Raw genomic sequence first — 16,424 nt, 5'->3', positions numbered from 1 at the left:
GGAAGACACACCTCAGCTGGAGTCTGCTGTTCCTGACTCTCCCCTACCACATGTGAGCCCCTTGGTGACAGAGATGAGATCAGAGTCACTTATGTCTCCAGTAGACAGAACAAGACCTGGGGTGGTCAGTTTGCTGACTGGACAAATAGGAATTGAACACAGGTGGTCTTGGCCCTTAGAAAGTTTTCTGGAAGAATCTTGGTGGCACCAGGTATGGACTCACCTGTGAGAGTTGGCATACCATGTCTGGGTACAGGCTTGTTCCCTTTCTCTGGACACACATCTTGTCAAAAATATTTTCATTTTATCTGCTCAGTATTTTTGTTGATCCTCCTGGATCTTAAGAAGCAGTTTGTATTGCCTTCTCATTCCTACTTTACAGATGAGGAAAGCAAGGACTAGAAAGGTGAAGAGATGAGCCTAAGGCCACAGCTAATCGAGGTGGCCAGGGACCTGAATATGGGCGTTCTGACCAGGATCTCCCTATGCCCCTCACGGGACCAAGGGTGTGACGAGAACAAGAAGGCTGCTTAGGTGTTTAGCACACAGTGTGGAAAGGGTGTGAACCCTATTTGTGGGTCCATCTGTTTTTTCAGGATTACACTCCGGGAAAATATTCCCAGACTAGAGAGCTCTCAGAAACAGACATGAGAGAAGTACTTCATTTGTTGTTTTGGCCAACAGGACCAGGGGAAAATGGTCCAGGAACAGGATGCTCTTTGGCATTCACAGGGTTCTTGGATCAACAGTGACAGAGCAAACAGGGAGAGTCTAGGAGGAAACTTAATTCTGGTTGTGTCAGGTTGCAGGATTTCAGGACAAATCACAATTCTCCCCCTTCTAAACTAAAATTTCTAGAACTTGGTTGTGGTTTTGTCATAAAAACCTCTTTGTAATGAGCAAAATAAACGCAAAGATTCCAAGCAGCTAGATTTTGTTGTAAAGCTACTCAGTTTAGTTAATCAGGCAGTAATTGGCTCCATAACTGAGGGCTGTGGCTGGACCCTGGGCAGCAAGGGAATAGTGCAGCCCAGGATGTGATTACAGCCCAGAGGAGGGTTTGCTTTCTCTCAGTGGACAGTCCAATGGCTTGAATTTTCTTTTTAGTTTCTGGCCATCCTGAGAAGTCTGTGTGCTCGGTTCTCAAATACTGTGACCTTTTTGTTTGGTGTTTTCATTGTGTCTAGAAACTGAACTCATCTAGCAAGAAGTGTTGGATAAGCCCTTAGAAATCATTCCACTCCTTTCAAAGCTGGGGATGCAGCGGCCCAGAGGGAAAGGTCACCCATCAAGTGGTAGCAGGGCTAAAGCCAGCTGACATCCTCCCACTTGCATATCTGTCTGGTTTATGGGTGTGGGCTAGGGTCGAAGGTCAGAGAGGAAAGGGTTCCAGGCAATACGCAGTGAATCTATGGCTTCATTGCTTTACAGTTAGTTCCTCTGATGACGGAGGCCAAAATTTAGCTGTGATGCTGGGGTGGGGCAATTAGCTTAACTCTGCCCCGTTATCACAGACTAAGCCCCTGCTGCCAATAGCAATCTCAAATGTGAACACCTTTCACTAGCAGGGGAAGGCAGAAGATGGAAAGGGTATTGAATGTGGTATTTAATACCTACCTACGTGCACCTACCTTCCCTTGACAACCTTGTGACTATGAGGCTGGAAGAAAGGAGCTCAGCTGTAGATTACTAAAGGTGGGGGAGGTGATGGCGAGGAATATTGGTGTTTGGTGGTGACCACCTGTGCTACAGACTTGAGGTATCCTTCTTGGATCCACAGTGTTATCCTCAAGTTTCTATGAGGATGTTGAGGCTCAGTTCCCACAGTTGTCAAGTGAGAGCCAGGATTGAACTGAGACCTTCTGACTCCACAGTCGACGCTGTTGTCTCTTATGCTGCTGGTGGGAGTGTTAACAGACACAATCATTTTGGAGGCCAATTTGGCAAAACCTAACAAAACTAAATGTCCATATAGCTTTTTTACTTTCAAATTCCATATTTGGGAATTTACCCAATATTTTTACTGGAACAAATTTATAAAGAATCATGTACAAATATGGTAATTTCAACTTTCTAACAGCAAATGGATGGATACAACCTAAACGTCCATCACAATAGGAGGCTTAAAATTGTGATATATCCAAACCATGGAGAATATAGCCTTCAAAAAGAATGAGGTAAACCTACTAAATATATAACCCCACATATGTAAAAAGGTAATGTGTACATGTATGAGTTTTATGTACAGAAAATGTCTGGAAGAATACATATTGCATGTGCCCAGCCCTGGGAAGAGGAGAGCTGTGGGGCCCCTCCCCAAACACACTGAGCCTTCGTCTTCGGTGTGGCTGGCTGGCAGCCAGAGGGACTTAGCCTTTAACTGGGAATTCACTTCCCTCTCTATCTGTTTTATGGTTTAAAAAAGGAGGGCCTAGGGATATCTTTATAAAAAAGCATTGTCTATTTGGAAGGTCTGTTTACCTAAATCTTTTTATAAGGAAACTTAGAAAACTTAATTCCATTTTTTTTTATTATTCAACATTTTATACATAATAAATACAAACTTTTTACAGCCACTGTAAAGAAAGCACATCTGCACAGAGGCACTCCCTCCAAGCCTGGCCCTGTGCACTGTGATGCTTGATTACATGTCCTGGAGGGAGGGGTTCTTTTTAAAAAGGAGGCATATTTTTACAACTTTGTTTTTTTAAAATAAAATTAGCAGCTCTTCCAAAAAATATTTTAAAATATAACAAAAGATTTCAAATAACTCTCTGAGAATGTGGAAAATCCAGATTCAAGGACAATTTGGCTAGCTAAAGAGAGAATACAAGACTGGGTAGCAAGAACTGCCTGATTTAAGCACTTGGAAGATTTTGTAAAGTGCTTTGAACATTTTTAACATGTCAGAGAACTTTAAAATCTTAAAAAACCACCCTTTTAATTTCTTTTTTAAACTTAAGAATAAGTTTGATAAACACAAAAAGACCTCAAATAGATCAACAGGTTAAGAAATGCAAAAAACGAAACAAAAACCCCAAATTACGGAGAAGACTCGTCGCTGGGTACTGTCACTGAAGTGATCAAATGACTAACTGAAGATTTCTTCAGCTATAACCTGACTTTTGGTCAAAAATCCCATGGGGACATTTGGCGAGCATTTCAAGTTTTAAAGATTCTTAGGAGGGATGGAGTTTTCAAAGCATAATACAACTTTTAGATTAAATTCTGCAAATCTGATTTCTTAAACAAAAACAAAAACAAACCAACTGGCAAAATCCCTTCGTCCCTAGGTTCGGCACTCCCTATCTTCCACAGGAGGTGGAGAGCCGACAGAGCCCTACCCTGGGCCACCTGCCACCGTGAGCTTGCTAGCCTGCAGAGAAAGCTACTCTTGGCTCTCCTTGCGACATGGAGAACTTGTCTTTTCCTTATCAGTTTGCACTTGTGCAGGGTGTGCAACCCTTTAGCCCTTTTCCATGAGAAGCTGGTTTCCATGAGCCACAGGTTGTTCCTCCTAAGGAAATATGTCAGGTCAGTGGGACCTGGGAAACTGCACTTTCGTGGGGGGTGGCCCCTGGTCTAGAGCAGCCACAGGCTGGCTGTCAGGACTCGTGCACTGGTTTGGGAATAAAATGATGCGAGGGGCCTCCCCAGCAGAGAAGCTCAACAAGGCAAGTATGTGTCCCCAATTTACCTAGACACTCAGATTCTAAAGGTACTGGTCAGAAGAATATATGCTGCAAAAATTAAGATGAAAAATACCCAAATACAAAAAGAACATTAAATCGGCTCATTTCAGATCTGGAAGTTCCATTTCTGCTTCAGCCGCAGCCTCCTTTCTATTAAGTCTATGTGATGGACAAGATTTGGCTATTAGTTCAGCCCCTCCATATTAGCTCCACTAATACTAAATGAATGTCATAAATATTAATACAAAGGACACTGTTACTGTTTTAAATCTGTTAGTTGTGGAAGAGATGTGCATTAATGAAATTGGCGATAAACTCAGGGCAGTCCACTTTTTTCCAATAAGGTTTCACTTTTCTCGATCTGGGGACTAACTGTGGGGAGGAGCCAGCCTCTCCTGAAATCCCTCCTTCTAATTCCTTACGTAGCCAACATGATCTGATTAAACTCAATCAGACGAGCAAAAGCCACTTGAAGAAAGATGAGGATCTTTGCCACATCCTTGTGGCCACAGTAATATACTGTACGAGTGCACATGATCAGTTTCTCTGTGACCGTGCCCTGAGTCCTGGTCTTGAGTCTCATATAAAAATGGACCACTGTCAGGCATGAGGGCTGTCCTCCTCTGCTTCTAGGGCCCGCTAGGATTTGTGCTATGGTAGGAGAGATGACATAGAAAATGACAACAAAAAAAGGCACAAAATATTCAAAACGTGGGAGGAGTCCACCAGGCCACCCGGTCACATAATCCTCCTTGTTTTTGCTCCGTTCAAGAGTCATCATCATGCAAAGGTGCCTAAAAAACAAGAGTGGCCAAACGCCAAGCCTGGCCTTGATTGTAGCAGTAATGGATGGGCAAACCCATCATCACACCAGTGTGATTTCCACATCCTCAATCTTCTCTGCTGGCCTTCGGTGGTTCTGTGTAGGTGGAGGGGGAGCTGCCCGGACCTGAGCAAGGAACAAATACATGGATTGTTAGCTCCCTGATTCAGTGCTTGAAGCATCCAAACCCCAACCAGTCATTTATCCACAGACATGGGTACCCCAGGGATCTCACAAATGCTTTTAACATGAAAGCGTGTGCTTCCAACGTAATTCTCACTATTTCCCACACCAAGGAGTTAACTGTTCTGATGAAATGTGGAACCCACAAATCAGGGTCTTGCCTAGGCTGAAAGCTTCGTGGGCACAAGAGTCACTGTAGCTCCAAAAGGCTCATCCAAAGCAAAGGCCTGGAGGTGGAACCCAGAGAGAGCAATGCTTGGGGAACTGAAAACCTTTTGGCCTGTCTTGGAAGGAAAGCTGCAAGAGATAGGACTGGAGATGTAGCTTGGGGTGAAGTCATGAAGAGCCTCATTAAGCCACGCTAAGGAAATCTGAGCTTTACTCTGTAGGCAAAGAGGAATCTTTGGTGGAATTTTAAACAGCAGGAGCAGATATGTGAAAGGATGACTAGGATAATAGTTTGGAGAAAAGAGTGGAGGGCAAGAGTGGGCAATAGTGTAGGTAAGACAATTTAGGAGGCTCTTGTAGTCATGTGAATGAGAGTTGATGTCAGCCTGACCTAGGAATTGGGGGGGGGGCATGGGAGGAGTGGGGCAGGGAGGAGAGAAGTGGGAGTATTTGATAGAGGTCTCCAAGGTACATGTGGTAGGAATTGGTGATGACTTTGTGGGAGGCAGGGCTAGAAAGCTATCAAGAGTGAGGTCAGAGCAGTGGTAGAATGGGGGTTCCACTCACCAAGCAAGGCAATATGGAAGGAGTGTGTCTGGCAAGGTGGATAATTAACTCGTTGCCGAGTTTTGGGGCTTTGGTACATATACAGTGAAATGTCCACAAGGCTGAAGCTCAGGGAAGAGACTGGATTGGCAGTTATGAGACTAGGGGTTGTCAGTAAATAAATGGTTATCAAAACCATGGGAGTAGATGAGATTGTACGGGGAGAATGAGAATGAATTTAATGACTTCAGGAGAAGCAACCCATGGACAGAACCCTGAGAAGCATCAGCAGAGATGGGCTGAAGCAGAGAAGCCCATACAGGTCAATGAAAAGGAAGGGCCAGAAAGTAGAGAGCAAACCAGGAAAGGGCAGTGGAACAAACTAGCTCACTTCTCATTCTCACTCTTATCCACCAGTCTGTATCACCATCTTGCTTGAACAACTGCTCCAGTCTCCTAATGGCTCTCATGTCCCTTCTGCCACCTTCCATTCACTCTCACTTAGAAGCCACAGCAATGTTTCAAAATGGAAAACCAGTCACATCACTGTCCTACTTACAACTTTGCAATGGCTAAGAACCAAGTCCTTAACAAGGCACTCAGTACACATCTGCTGAATTAGCCAAAGGAAGTGAGTGGTTCAAGGAATGGTGTCAAATGCTGATAAGCAAGTCAAGGAAAATAAATGTACTGGATGAGTGTGGGAAAGTTATGACCTTGGAAGGGCTGTTTCACAGTGAGGTGGTGGGGTAGAGTGAGGGATGAGTAGAGGTGATTATTTGTAAGAGATTCTCCTTGAGAATAGAAGCTCTTAAACCTCAAAAGGACATGAAGTATATCTCATTTCATCTCTGTGTTCCTCACAGAGAGAAATATAAGCTTGGAAAATAATTTATCAATAAATGTTTGCTGGAAAAAAACTGCTTGTTTCACACTTAGACCACTTTAATGCTTGCTACAATTTAAATACACCTTTCATAGCTATCTCACCATAGCTCAGTAAAAAAAACTACCAGTCTAGACTAGACCTTCCAAGATGTGTTGAGTTTTTAAAAAATATTTATCTTGAGAGAGAGAAAGAGAGAGCACTCGAGCAGGGGAAGAGGCAGAAAGAGAGGGAGAGAGAATGCCAAGTAGGCTCTGCGTGATGCTTAACTGACTGAGCCGCCCAGGTGCCCCTGCGTGTATTTTTACAGACTTCATTTTCAAGAGCTCTTTTTATCTTCCCAAACTCATATGATCCTTGCGTGGGGGAATCAGCATAACACAGAGGCCACAGGGAAACATTAACTGCTAACTTTCAATTTGGAAGAACTGCATTCTATAACAGGTAAGATAAGAGACTTACGGGTCGCAGTTTGCCATATGAGGTCTCAGGAGTATGCCTTGGTGCCTGTGAGCATCCCGGCGATTCGGTATGGAAGCTGTTTTCTAAGGGAGGGAATCAAGCAGCTCGTTTTATTTGTGTTGTTGGGCAATAAAAATGCTAATAACAAATCTGTTTGCTCTTCAGGTAAACATGTGGATATCTGAATAAAAATGTATTTAGATCCATGCCCAGGAAAACCCTTACCATTTGCTGAGGGAGAGCGTGGGAAGTACTGGGAGCTCCTCTTATCAGGGCTGGGGTAAGGGCTGCTGGGAGGCTGGTCATACAGCGGCAGTGGAGGCAGGGAGCCTGGTGGCTTCGGGGAAGGAGAGATCTGCCACAAAGGAAAGAGGTTACAAAGTGCTCACCTCAGGAAGCTTGAGAGGCAAGTTGGCTTCCCTAATTCAGACATGTTACTTTTCTCTGCAGCTAAGTTATGACTATCAACAATTTTGGTCAGCCTCATCAGAAGCACATGAACTTAGAATAACCACCACAAATCCCAATTTTGTGATGCATTTAACTTTTTCTCCTCAGAGAGCTCATTATACTACTGATTTTAGTCAAACCATTCTCTAGAGTTCTACTGAAAACACACTAAATCAGTCAATGCAATAAATCTAGTGAAGAAAAAAAAGGGGACAAATTATATTTTTTTGTGTTAAGAAAATAATTGGCTGTTTTCGACTTCCCCAAATTTTGTAAATGTCAGACTAAGTGTTCGCAATACCACACACACAAGATGGGGAGACATGTTCCTTATGGTCCTGGGCCTGCCAGACCTGCTATGACAGATCTGAATTAGGGTTTCCCGTAAAGGCAAGTTTTGCTATGATCAGCTGAGCCTAGAGCCATATGAGTATAATGGGGCTCTGCCATTAGTCCTCTGAAATGGACTGGCAGGCAGGCTCTGACAGTGGTGGATAGAAAGCAGTGTTTTTACTATATAAACTAACTGCAGAGACAATAAATTCCCTCTCTGGCTTCTTTCTCTCTACCAAACCACTTTTTTGTATGTCACATACAACTTATCATTTTGGTTAACTGATTCAGAGAAAAGAAAGTGGGCAAATGGAGGTGTTATATGGCCATTACCCAAGAGCCAGGTTGATGAGTCTCTGCTTTTCCAAACCCAATTTTTTGCATAAACGTGGCAACCGAGGACTGGAGTGGGGAGGTGGGGCTGAGATTGCAGCCTGTGTTTGCATGGGTCAGCCACCTCTTGGGAGTCATTTTCTTTAACCACCTTTTAATTCAGCTTTCTCCCCTCTCATGTACCTGAATCTCTCTCATCCACGGAGTGTCACCATTTTCTGAGGCTGAAAGTTCTTCCACTAGCACCGATGGGAAGACTCCAATCCGCCCACTGAATTCCCCTTCCCAGAAGCCATCGTCATCCTGGTTTTCTTTGTTCAGGATTCGGATGATTGCCCCCTCAGGAAAGGATAACTCATCATCTGTTTGGCCCTCATAGTCATAAAGTGCTTTCACGAAACAGACTAGGTAGGAAGAGGGAGAAAATGCAGTAAGAACACGGACAGCCAGGTTCCTTTTGCAACCACCCCTATGCTCACGTGGCAACTAAAAGAGGATCATACAGAGTAAGAGTAATTTTTTTTACTCACTGAAGATCAACTTCAGGGTTCTACCCTACAGGATAAATGTGACCAAATTATGGAAAATATATCATAGAATAGGAATAAAGATATGCTTTTTAACCTACGGAAGGCTGACTCCAGGGCAATACCGTTTAGGCCAAAATGTGACCAAATAAAGAGTGCCTTGTTTCAGTCTTTACCACTGGCATCTCCGTTGAGGCTGCCTGAAACGAGCTCGGCCTCCGTGGAATTGCTGGATGTGTGTGACCGACTGTCCAAAGCAGCCAAGGACTGCAGCATGCTCAGTAGACTGTTCGAGGTGGGAAACTGTAGGTACTTTTCTGGCACATAACCCACTTGGCCAACTTTATTTCGAGCCTGAGTAAAAGACATGTGACAAAATAGGTTTGCACACACAATCTGGACAGGGCAAAACAAGAACCAAAACAAACTCCTAAAATGTCACAAGAAGGGGCGATATGAGCAAAGGAATATACCTTTACCCAGTCTTCCATATCTCCATCTTCAATCACTTCTAACACCTCATGTTCCTCAATGGTCAACTCATCTGGTTGAGAAGCCTGCAATGTAGGATGGTCATGGACAAAATTAAAAAGGTTAGATAAAGAGCAGATGTGCGCTGATCGTAACAAAAACTGGGGATCAAAATATTGAAATGATTTTGAAAAACATACCAAACATAAAAATTTAAGTGTTGTAAAACTATCGTAATGAGGTGAAGTTTTACTTTAAAAAATTAAACAAAATAAAGCCACAGCAAAAACTGGAGAAACGGAATCCTCAAGAGACAATCAGGTGCAGTGAACATAGCACTCTGCTGGAAGCAGGGGACCAGGGTTCCAGCTCCAGCTTGTTTCTATTGCTTATTCAACTTCTTGATGCCTCCATTTCTTCAAAATGACAATCCTGCCATTCTGGGGAGGATGAGGGAGTCAACGTGGGATGAATAAGCTGAGAACCATGATGATCTGTGAAGCACAGGCACAGGAGCAAGCGCTGAATTAGAACGGCACCCGAGGGCTACCATGGAGGCGCAGGCCGTGAAAATGCAGAGAACTATGTACATGGATCGGATGACAGCTTGAGCAGCGCCTAGAACTGATCTGGAATCACTGTGCGATAAACAATGGCCAGGAGAATTAGAGTTGCAGGAAAGAAAATGGCTGAGATCGTCCACAATTTGGATTTATTATGCTCTAACTTAACTGTGGAGAATGGGCTGATCCACTTAGATGCTTTTGTACAGGCTGCTAACTGTGATGGTTTTATGGTCTCTGACGCAGGAGTTCAATAGCACTGGCCACCCAGATACTGCTCCCGAGACTGCAGAATCTGAGCGCAACCTCTAAGGGGCTCAGCAGAGAGGCTGGAGAGAAACTGTGTGGCTTTGTTTCCTAAAGAGACTTGCCTGTCACATGTAACAGGGCGGGGCCTGCTAGCATCTTCTGGTTCTCTGGTGAGCAGTCTTAAGAGCATTCCCCAAGTCCCAAGATTAGGAACAACTATATAACCAAACTGTAAGACCCTAACAGTTTTTCAAATCTCACAATCTCAATGTGTAAAGTATCTCCAGGTTACACAAGCAAAAAGTAAGGCAAGAAAATGGGTCACATTACTAAGCTTCCTTTCCCATTTTGTGTACATTATAATACTTTATTAAACCCAGATTCTGGATGTTGCCATAGCTGCTTGAGATGTTAAAATAGTATTGAAAATGGCTGACCAGTCACAGAAATACTCCAGGACCAGAATTTTAAGTAAATTACCTCTGATCTCAAAACATGAGGATAAAAGGCTCATTGATTCATGATAGTTTTTCCAGTGGGATTTCTTCACTAATCCAAAAACACACTATGCTTTGACTATGCCAGGAAAAGGCACCCATATAACAAAAACATTTTCCTTAATTCCATGGTAAGACTTAAAAAGTAACAACACAACATGACTTCAGTGTGTGTGAGAACCAAAGCAGGAAGGATAAGAACACCTTTAAGTATACCGCTGCCCTTGTAAAAAAGTCAGGGAGGTCCATGCAAGTTGTTCAGTGCTGTTATAGAATATCAGCAGACACCAACCCCAAACAGTAACCAATGCTTCCACTTGACAAGGTCACGTCCTCTGCATGGCAACTCAAGACTCTACAGAGTTTGGTCACCATGGTTTCTCAAAGCTTTGGCCCCATACACTATTGCCTCTTCTCTGAACACACCATGTTATTCCTTGCCTCTATGCTTTTACCAGACTGTTTCTTTTTTCCAGCAGGCCCTGCTCTCTCTTTCCCATCTGGCAAACAGATTTAGATTACTGTGGATTCAAGTCCAGTTTCAGTCTGTTTCTAAGGGCAAGTATTCATAAGATCTCTCTGAGCGTCAGTTTTCTTTTCTATTCCTATTAGAATGTAAGCTCCATGAAGGCAGAGATTTTTGTCTGTAATTGACCAATGCCATGTCCTCAAGCTTAGAAAAGAACAGGACGGTACACGGAAGGTACTCAATTAACATTTGTTGATTTAATGGGTTTGTTGATAATATCTTCCATATTGAGTTATTAAAGAGATTAGAAAAACATAAATATGGTACCAGGCATACAGTATTTAACAAATGGTAGCTATTAGAATTACTCATGATTTGAGGCCCAGCTCATATGTTTTTCCAGACCACTCCCAAGGAGCTGGTTGCTTCTTCCTTCTTTTGTTGTAAAGCTTTGCATATCTCTCTAATGAGAACTACCATGGCACTCTACTTAGTTATTTGCCCTTGTAGGGTTCCCACTAGAATGACTTATGCAGGGAATGTAATTCTTCTCATTTATCCCAACTGAAGTCAGCAAGTGGTCAGGAAATGTTTTTTAAATAAACACGTGGTCTCACACTGCCCCCTGAAATCCTAATATCCAGGGACGACCAGAACTGTAGAAGCAGCCAAGTCCTCCATTCCCACCACTACCTCTCTAAATTTCCTATTTTCTTTGAAAACAGTATACTTTTTTCTGATTATAAAAATAATACATGTTCACTGTATAAAAGCTGGAAATATGCATAACTGAAATCTTAAGGTACACGAGCATTTTATTCTTCTGGCATAACATATCATTTCTTCTTACATAAAAAAACTTTCATTAATATAATTTTTAATTATATTCATAATATTTTATGTTTACTGTTTGGTTATATGAATGGTTAATTTATTTAACAATCCTTTGTTGGATTGCCAACTTCAGCTGTTATAAAAATAGTACTATGATGAAAGAACATTTTGTGTCCAAAATCATTTTCTATACTGTGATCATTTCCTTAGGATCTATGCTAGTAGGGTCAAAAGTTACGAGCATTTATTTATTTTTGAGAGAGAGAGAGGGAGAGAGAGTGCATAAGCAGGGGAGGGGAGGAGAGGGAGAGGGAGAGGGAGAGGGAGAGAGAGAGAGAGAGAATCCGAACCAGGCTCCAGACTGAGCTGTCAGCACAGAGCCTGACACGGGGCTCGAATTCACGAACCATGAGATCATGACCTGAGCCAAAGTTAGATGCTTAACTGACTGAGCCACCCAGGTGCCCCAAAAGTTATGAGCATTTTTAATCTAATCCTTAAATATAATGTTTCTTTGTCCTCACTAGATTAACCCAGGCCTGCTTTGCTGGTCTGGACTATGGGAATCACCATTAGGCTTACAGTTCATTTCTATTCTAATCTATCCCATATAGCATCTATACCACGACCAGGGTTTACCTTCTTAAAAGCCCAATCTGATTTTAGGACATCCAGAGGTCCCTACCAGCCAGGATAAAAGTCATACTTTAGTCTGGTCTCCAAGGCCCTTTACTCTCTGACAGCAAACATCTTTATTTCCAGCTGCTCTAATCCCCACACTTGATGCTCACCCACCACCGAATGTAACATTTCCTGAACATCCCATACTCTCATCAAACTGTGTCTCTTATCTTTTATTCTTTTTGCTTAGAAGGTTCTTTCCCTTCTCACCGTATCTAGTAAGATCTTACTCATGACATAACTGAAATGCCACCTCATCTATGGAATTGCTTCCAACTATCACAGGAAAAATTAGCCGTTTTAACCCCTACTATAAATGTTTTCATACGTACTCTACTTTTCAGCTTAATATTTATTCCCCCCAGACTATCCATCTGGGGAGGGAGCAGGAATTGTGTCCACTAATTCTTGCATCCCTGAAACATATCACATACTGGGCACTGAGTGACTGTTCAGTGATTAAATGATTAAACAGATTTTTATAGTCCAGTTTACTATAGAGACATGCCTGGCATATGTCAATAGAGGGGATGTTGGATGGATGTGAGCTATTTATAATCACTCAGACACTCGGGACCCTCTCCATTAAGGGACCTTAAATTTTAATTCTGGAACTTCAAAGTAAATATCATACTGACACGTGAGATGGGAAAACATTCCCAACCCTACTTGTATAATACTCTAGAACACCTTTCTAAGTATCTCAGCAGAAGATTTGAAATTTTCAAAAGATTATCAAAATAGTTTATTTTGAAAAAGAACTCCAGCCCTTTTAGGAAAGAGGAAGTATTCTTTTTTTTTTTTTAAAGTTTATTTATTTTGAGAGAGAGAGAGAGACTGAGAGTATGTGTACACAAGTTGGGTAAATGAGAAGTCAGTTATATATTTAGGTGGTCAGGGGAGACCTGAGGAGAGGCTCCATTTGAGCTGAGCCTCAGTGAAGGGCAGTACGCAGCCAACCAAGATTTGGGGAAAGATGTTCTAGGTGGAGGGAGCAGTGAGTGCAAAGTTGTCAAGTCAGGAAGGAGCATGGTGCCACAGTGGCTAATGTGTGGTGACTGGGCTGGGTAGGGAAATGGTCTGACATCAAGTTAGGGAGACTGTCAGGGGCCAGATCAATCTGAACACTATAGACTCTAGTGAAAAGTCTGTTTTTCTATGTGTGATGGAAAGCTTTTAAGAGGTTTTTAGACAGGGGAATAAAATAACCTCCTTTATGTGTTAAAGATAATTCTGACTGAAAAGTGGACAATGGACTTTTGGGAGGGAGGCAAGTATGCAGAAGGCTACCAATTATGGTTTTTTTTCTTTTACAGTAACTGAAGCAATGGCCTAGACCAAGATGGTGAAAGGCGAATGGGCTCAGGGTATGTTTTGGAGGTAGCATCAAGAGGGTTGGTCAATGGACTGATGAGGGGAGTGAAACTCAATTTATTTTGTGTGAGTAAAAAGTTTATGTGAAAGCAGGGCAGGGGTGAGAGAGACTAAGAACTATTATACCAAATCAAGTTTGGAAATTCTGGCATCTTTTTATCCAGGTCCCTACTTACTATGGAAATAAGAGGTGGTCATATTAAGATTAGGAAAGGTAAAGTTTAACAAAACTGCTTTGTAAAACAATTTTCCTTTAATATCAAGTTTGAGCGTCATCCTAATGGAGGGTCTGTGCCAAAGCAGGCAACTGATAATAAGAGTAAGATTTCTATTTACTGAAAATTTACTAGATGCCAGGCACTATACTAAATACTTTGCTATAAAGTGTTATTTCTAATCTTCAAACTAGCGCTATATATTACCTCCATAATAGAGATAAGAAAACTGCGGCTCACAGAGACGAAGGGACTAATCAGTATGGTCATATAGCTTGTAAGTGGCATTTTAATCCAGGCAGTCTGAGGTCAGAGTCTAGACTGTTCACCACTATGTTATATTGTCTCTAATATTAACTGAACACCAATTTTAGGGCTAGGTAGATATAGTTATGTGTGTCTTCAGCACTGCCACTATTTCAAATGAGCACTAGGTTACAGAAATACACACCTTGTAGGAATAAACAACTTTGCAGGTGAGTGGATAATTTCTTAAGGTGCCAGAAGGGCTGGAACTGCTATCGTCAAAAACATCCATGTTGTCTTCAAACTCTTCTCCTTCTTCTCTTTCGGGGTCTGCATTAAGCTGGGGAAAATTAGAAGCCATTAATTACCTAGCTTGCTTACTTCAAGAAAATGAGTGAAGCAGGAAAAAACACTTAAAACCTGACTGTTTCAAACATGAATTACTTATTCAACTGCACAGAGAAAAACGTATCTATTCTCTCTTGCATTTTTCATGTTATGAAAGGGCCAAGTTCTTTTTTTTTAAGATTTTATTTTTAAGTAATCTCTATAGCCAACACGGGGCTTGAACTCACAACCCCAAGATCAAGAGTTATAATGCTCTATCAGGCCCTCTGAAAGGATCAGGTGTTTTTGTTTTGTTTTCAAAAACCAGGAGTAAAATGTCATTCAAATACATAAATGTTTATCCTTATCAGTATCCTTTCTCTTTTCACTGTTAAATACTAATAAAGACATTTTACCATTAAAAAAAAATGTTTACTTACTTTTGAGAGAGAGTGAACAAGCAGGGGAGGATCAGAGAGAGGATCCGAAGGAGGCTCTGCACTGTCAGCACAGAGCCTGATGCGGGGCTGGAACTCACGAGCTGGGATATCATACCCTAAGCCAAAGTTGGATGTTTAACTGACTAAGCCACCCCGGTGCCCAAAGGCCTTTTACCATTTTAAACTGATCATACTGGGAAACGTTAGAAAGATTTCTAAATGCTATCCAAGGATGTGGAGAAACAGGCTTTCCTCTACCATTGGTAGAAATGTAAACTGATATGGGGTGCCTGGGTGGCTCAGTCGGTTAAGCATCTAATTTCAGCTCAGGTCATGATCTTGTGGTTCGTTGAGTTTAAGCCCTGCATTGGGCTCTGTGCTGACAGCTCAGAGCATGGAGCCTGATCTGGATTCTGTGTCTTCCTCTATCTGACCCTGCTCTGCTCACAGTCTCCCTCAAAAATAAAAATAGTAAGAACACTGAAAAGAGTTTTAGAAAAAAAAAGTAAGCTTATAATCCTTAAAAATATAACAAAAATAAACCCTACTGAAATTAAAAACAAAACATACCACTTGATCTAGCAATATCACTTTTGTGAATATACTATGGAGAAATAAAGGATCAGGATGTAACACTATAGATCTTACTCGACTTACAATGGCATTATGTCCGAAAAACCTCATCATATGTTGAAAAATATCCTGAGTTGAAAATGCATTCAATTACCCTACTGAACATTATAGCTTAGCTTAGCCTAGCCCACTTAGGGCTTACATTAGCCCTTACACTTACACTAGCCTCCAGTTGGGCAAAACCACCTAACACAGAGACTATTTTATAATAATAAAGTGCTGAATATCTCATGTAATTTATAGATGGTCCCCAACTTACGATGGTTTGACTTACAATTTTTTGTTTTGTGATAATGCAAAAGTAATACACTTTCAGTAGAAAACATACTTTAAAATTTAAATTTTGATCTTTTTCCGGGCTAGCGACATGGTACAATATTCTCTCGTGGTGCAGCAGCAGCAGCAAGCTACGGCTCCCAGTCAGCCACAATGTCACAAGGGTAAACAACGTATGCTCACAACCAGTCTGTATCCGTATGATCATTCTGGGGTTCACTCTCAGTACAGTATTCAATAATTGGGTATAACAAATGTATTTACCTAGAGTACTGTCCATGATACTGAAGTACAAATAGTATTTATATGAACACAAATATCTGACGGGGAAGAAGAATAACACAACAAAGACTGGAAATAGAGATGGCTGTTTTTAATATCTCTCTCTCTTTACAATCTGAACTATTAGAATAAGCATGTCTTACTCTTTTTTTTCAAGTAGGCTTCATGCCTGGTGTGGAGCCCGGTGTAGGGCTTGAACCTATGACCCTGATATCAAGACCTGAGCTGAGATCAAGAGTGGATGTTCAACCAACTGAGCCACCCAGATGCCCCAAATATGTCTTACTTTTTAAAGTAAAAATCTAAAAAAGAGCAAACAAAACAGGCAAAGTTTCTTTGTTTCTAGCTACATATAAACATCTATTTAGCTACTTTTTCATATGTTCAAACATCCAAAGGCACAAATGTTTACACATTAAACATACAAGAAATGGGTGGTCAGAATCAGGTCTCACAATAGACCG

At 41.7% G+C, this 16,424-nt stretch overlaps 1 protein-coding gene and 1 long non-coding RNA gene across 3 annotated transcripts in view; one reads left to right on the top strand and one right to left on the bottom strand.

Annotated features, from left to right (window-relative positions):
• Window positions 1-2,512: 2,512 nt before the first annotated feature.
• The window catches only part of FCHSD2 (FCH and double SH3 domains 2), a 285,200-nt gene continuing 271,288 nt past the window's right edge, over window positions 2,513-16,424 (bottom strand). For both annotated transcript variants that reach the window (XM_043580308.1, XM_043580309.1), the window contains 7 exons: window positions 14,208-14,342; window positions 8,877-8,960; window positions 8,580-8,757; window positions 8,060-8,280; window positions 6,986-7,115; window positions 6,761-6,843; window positions 2,513-4,641 (listed from right to left, as the gene is read on the bottom strand). In XM_043580308.1, coding sequence (XP_043436243.1) covers window positions 4,558-4,641; window positions 6,761-6,843; window positions 6,986-7,115; window positions 8,060-8,280; window positions 8,580-8,757; window positions 8,877-8,960; window positions 14,208-14,342 — 915 coding nt within the window. In that variant the 3' untranslated portion in view covers window positions 2,513-4,557. The remainder of the gene's footprint in view (window positions 4,642-6,760; window positions 6,844-6,985; window positions 7,116-8,059; window positions 8,281-8,579; window positions 8,758-8,876; window positions 8,961-14,207; window positions 14,343-16,424) is intronic.
• LOC122483370 lies at window positions 8,736-15,850 on the top strand. The gene is made up of 3 exons (XR_006297397.1): window positions 8,736-9,856; window positions 13,484-13,534; window positions 15,766-15,850. It is a non-coding gene; the product is annotated as an uncharacterized LOC122483370 (long non-coding RNA).

Source organism: Prionailurus bengalensis, chromosome D1 (genome assembly GCF_016509475.1).
Source record: "Prionailurus bengalensis isolate Pbe53 chromosome D1, Fcat_Pben_1.1_paternal_pri, whole genome shotgun sequence".
Classification (NCBI taxonomy): domain Eukaryota; kingdom Metazoa; phylum Chordata; class Mammalia; order Carnivora; family Felidae; genus Prionailurus; species Prionailurus bengalensis.
This window is presented reverse-complemented; position numbering and strand designations above follow the sequence as displayed.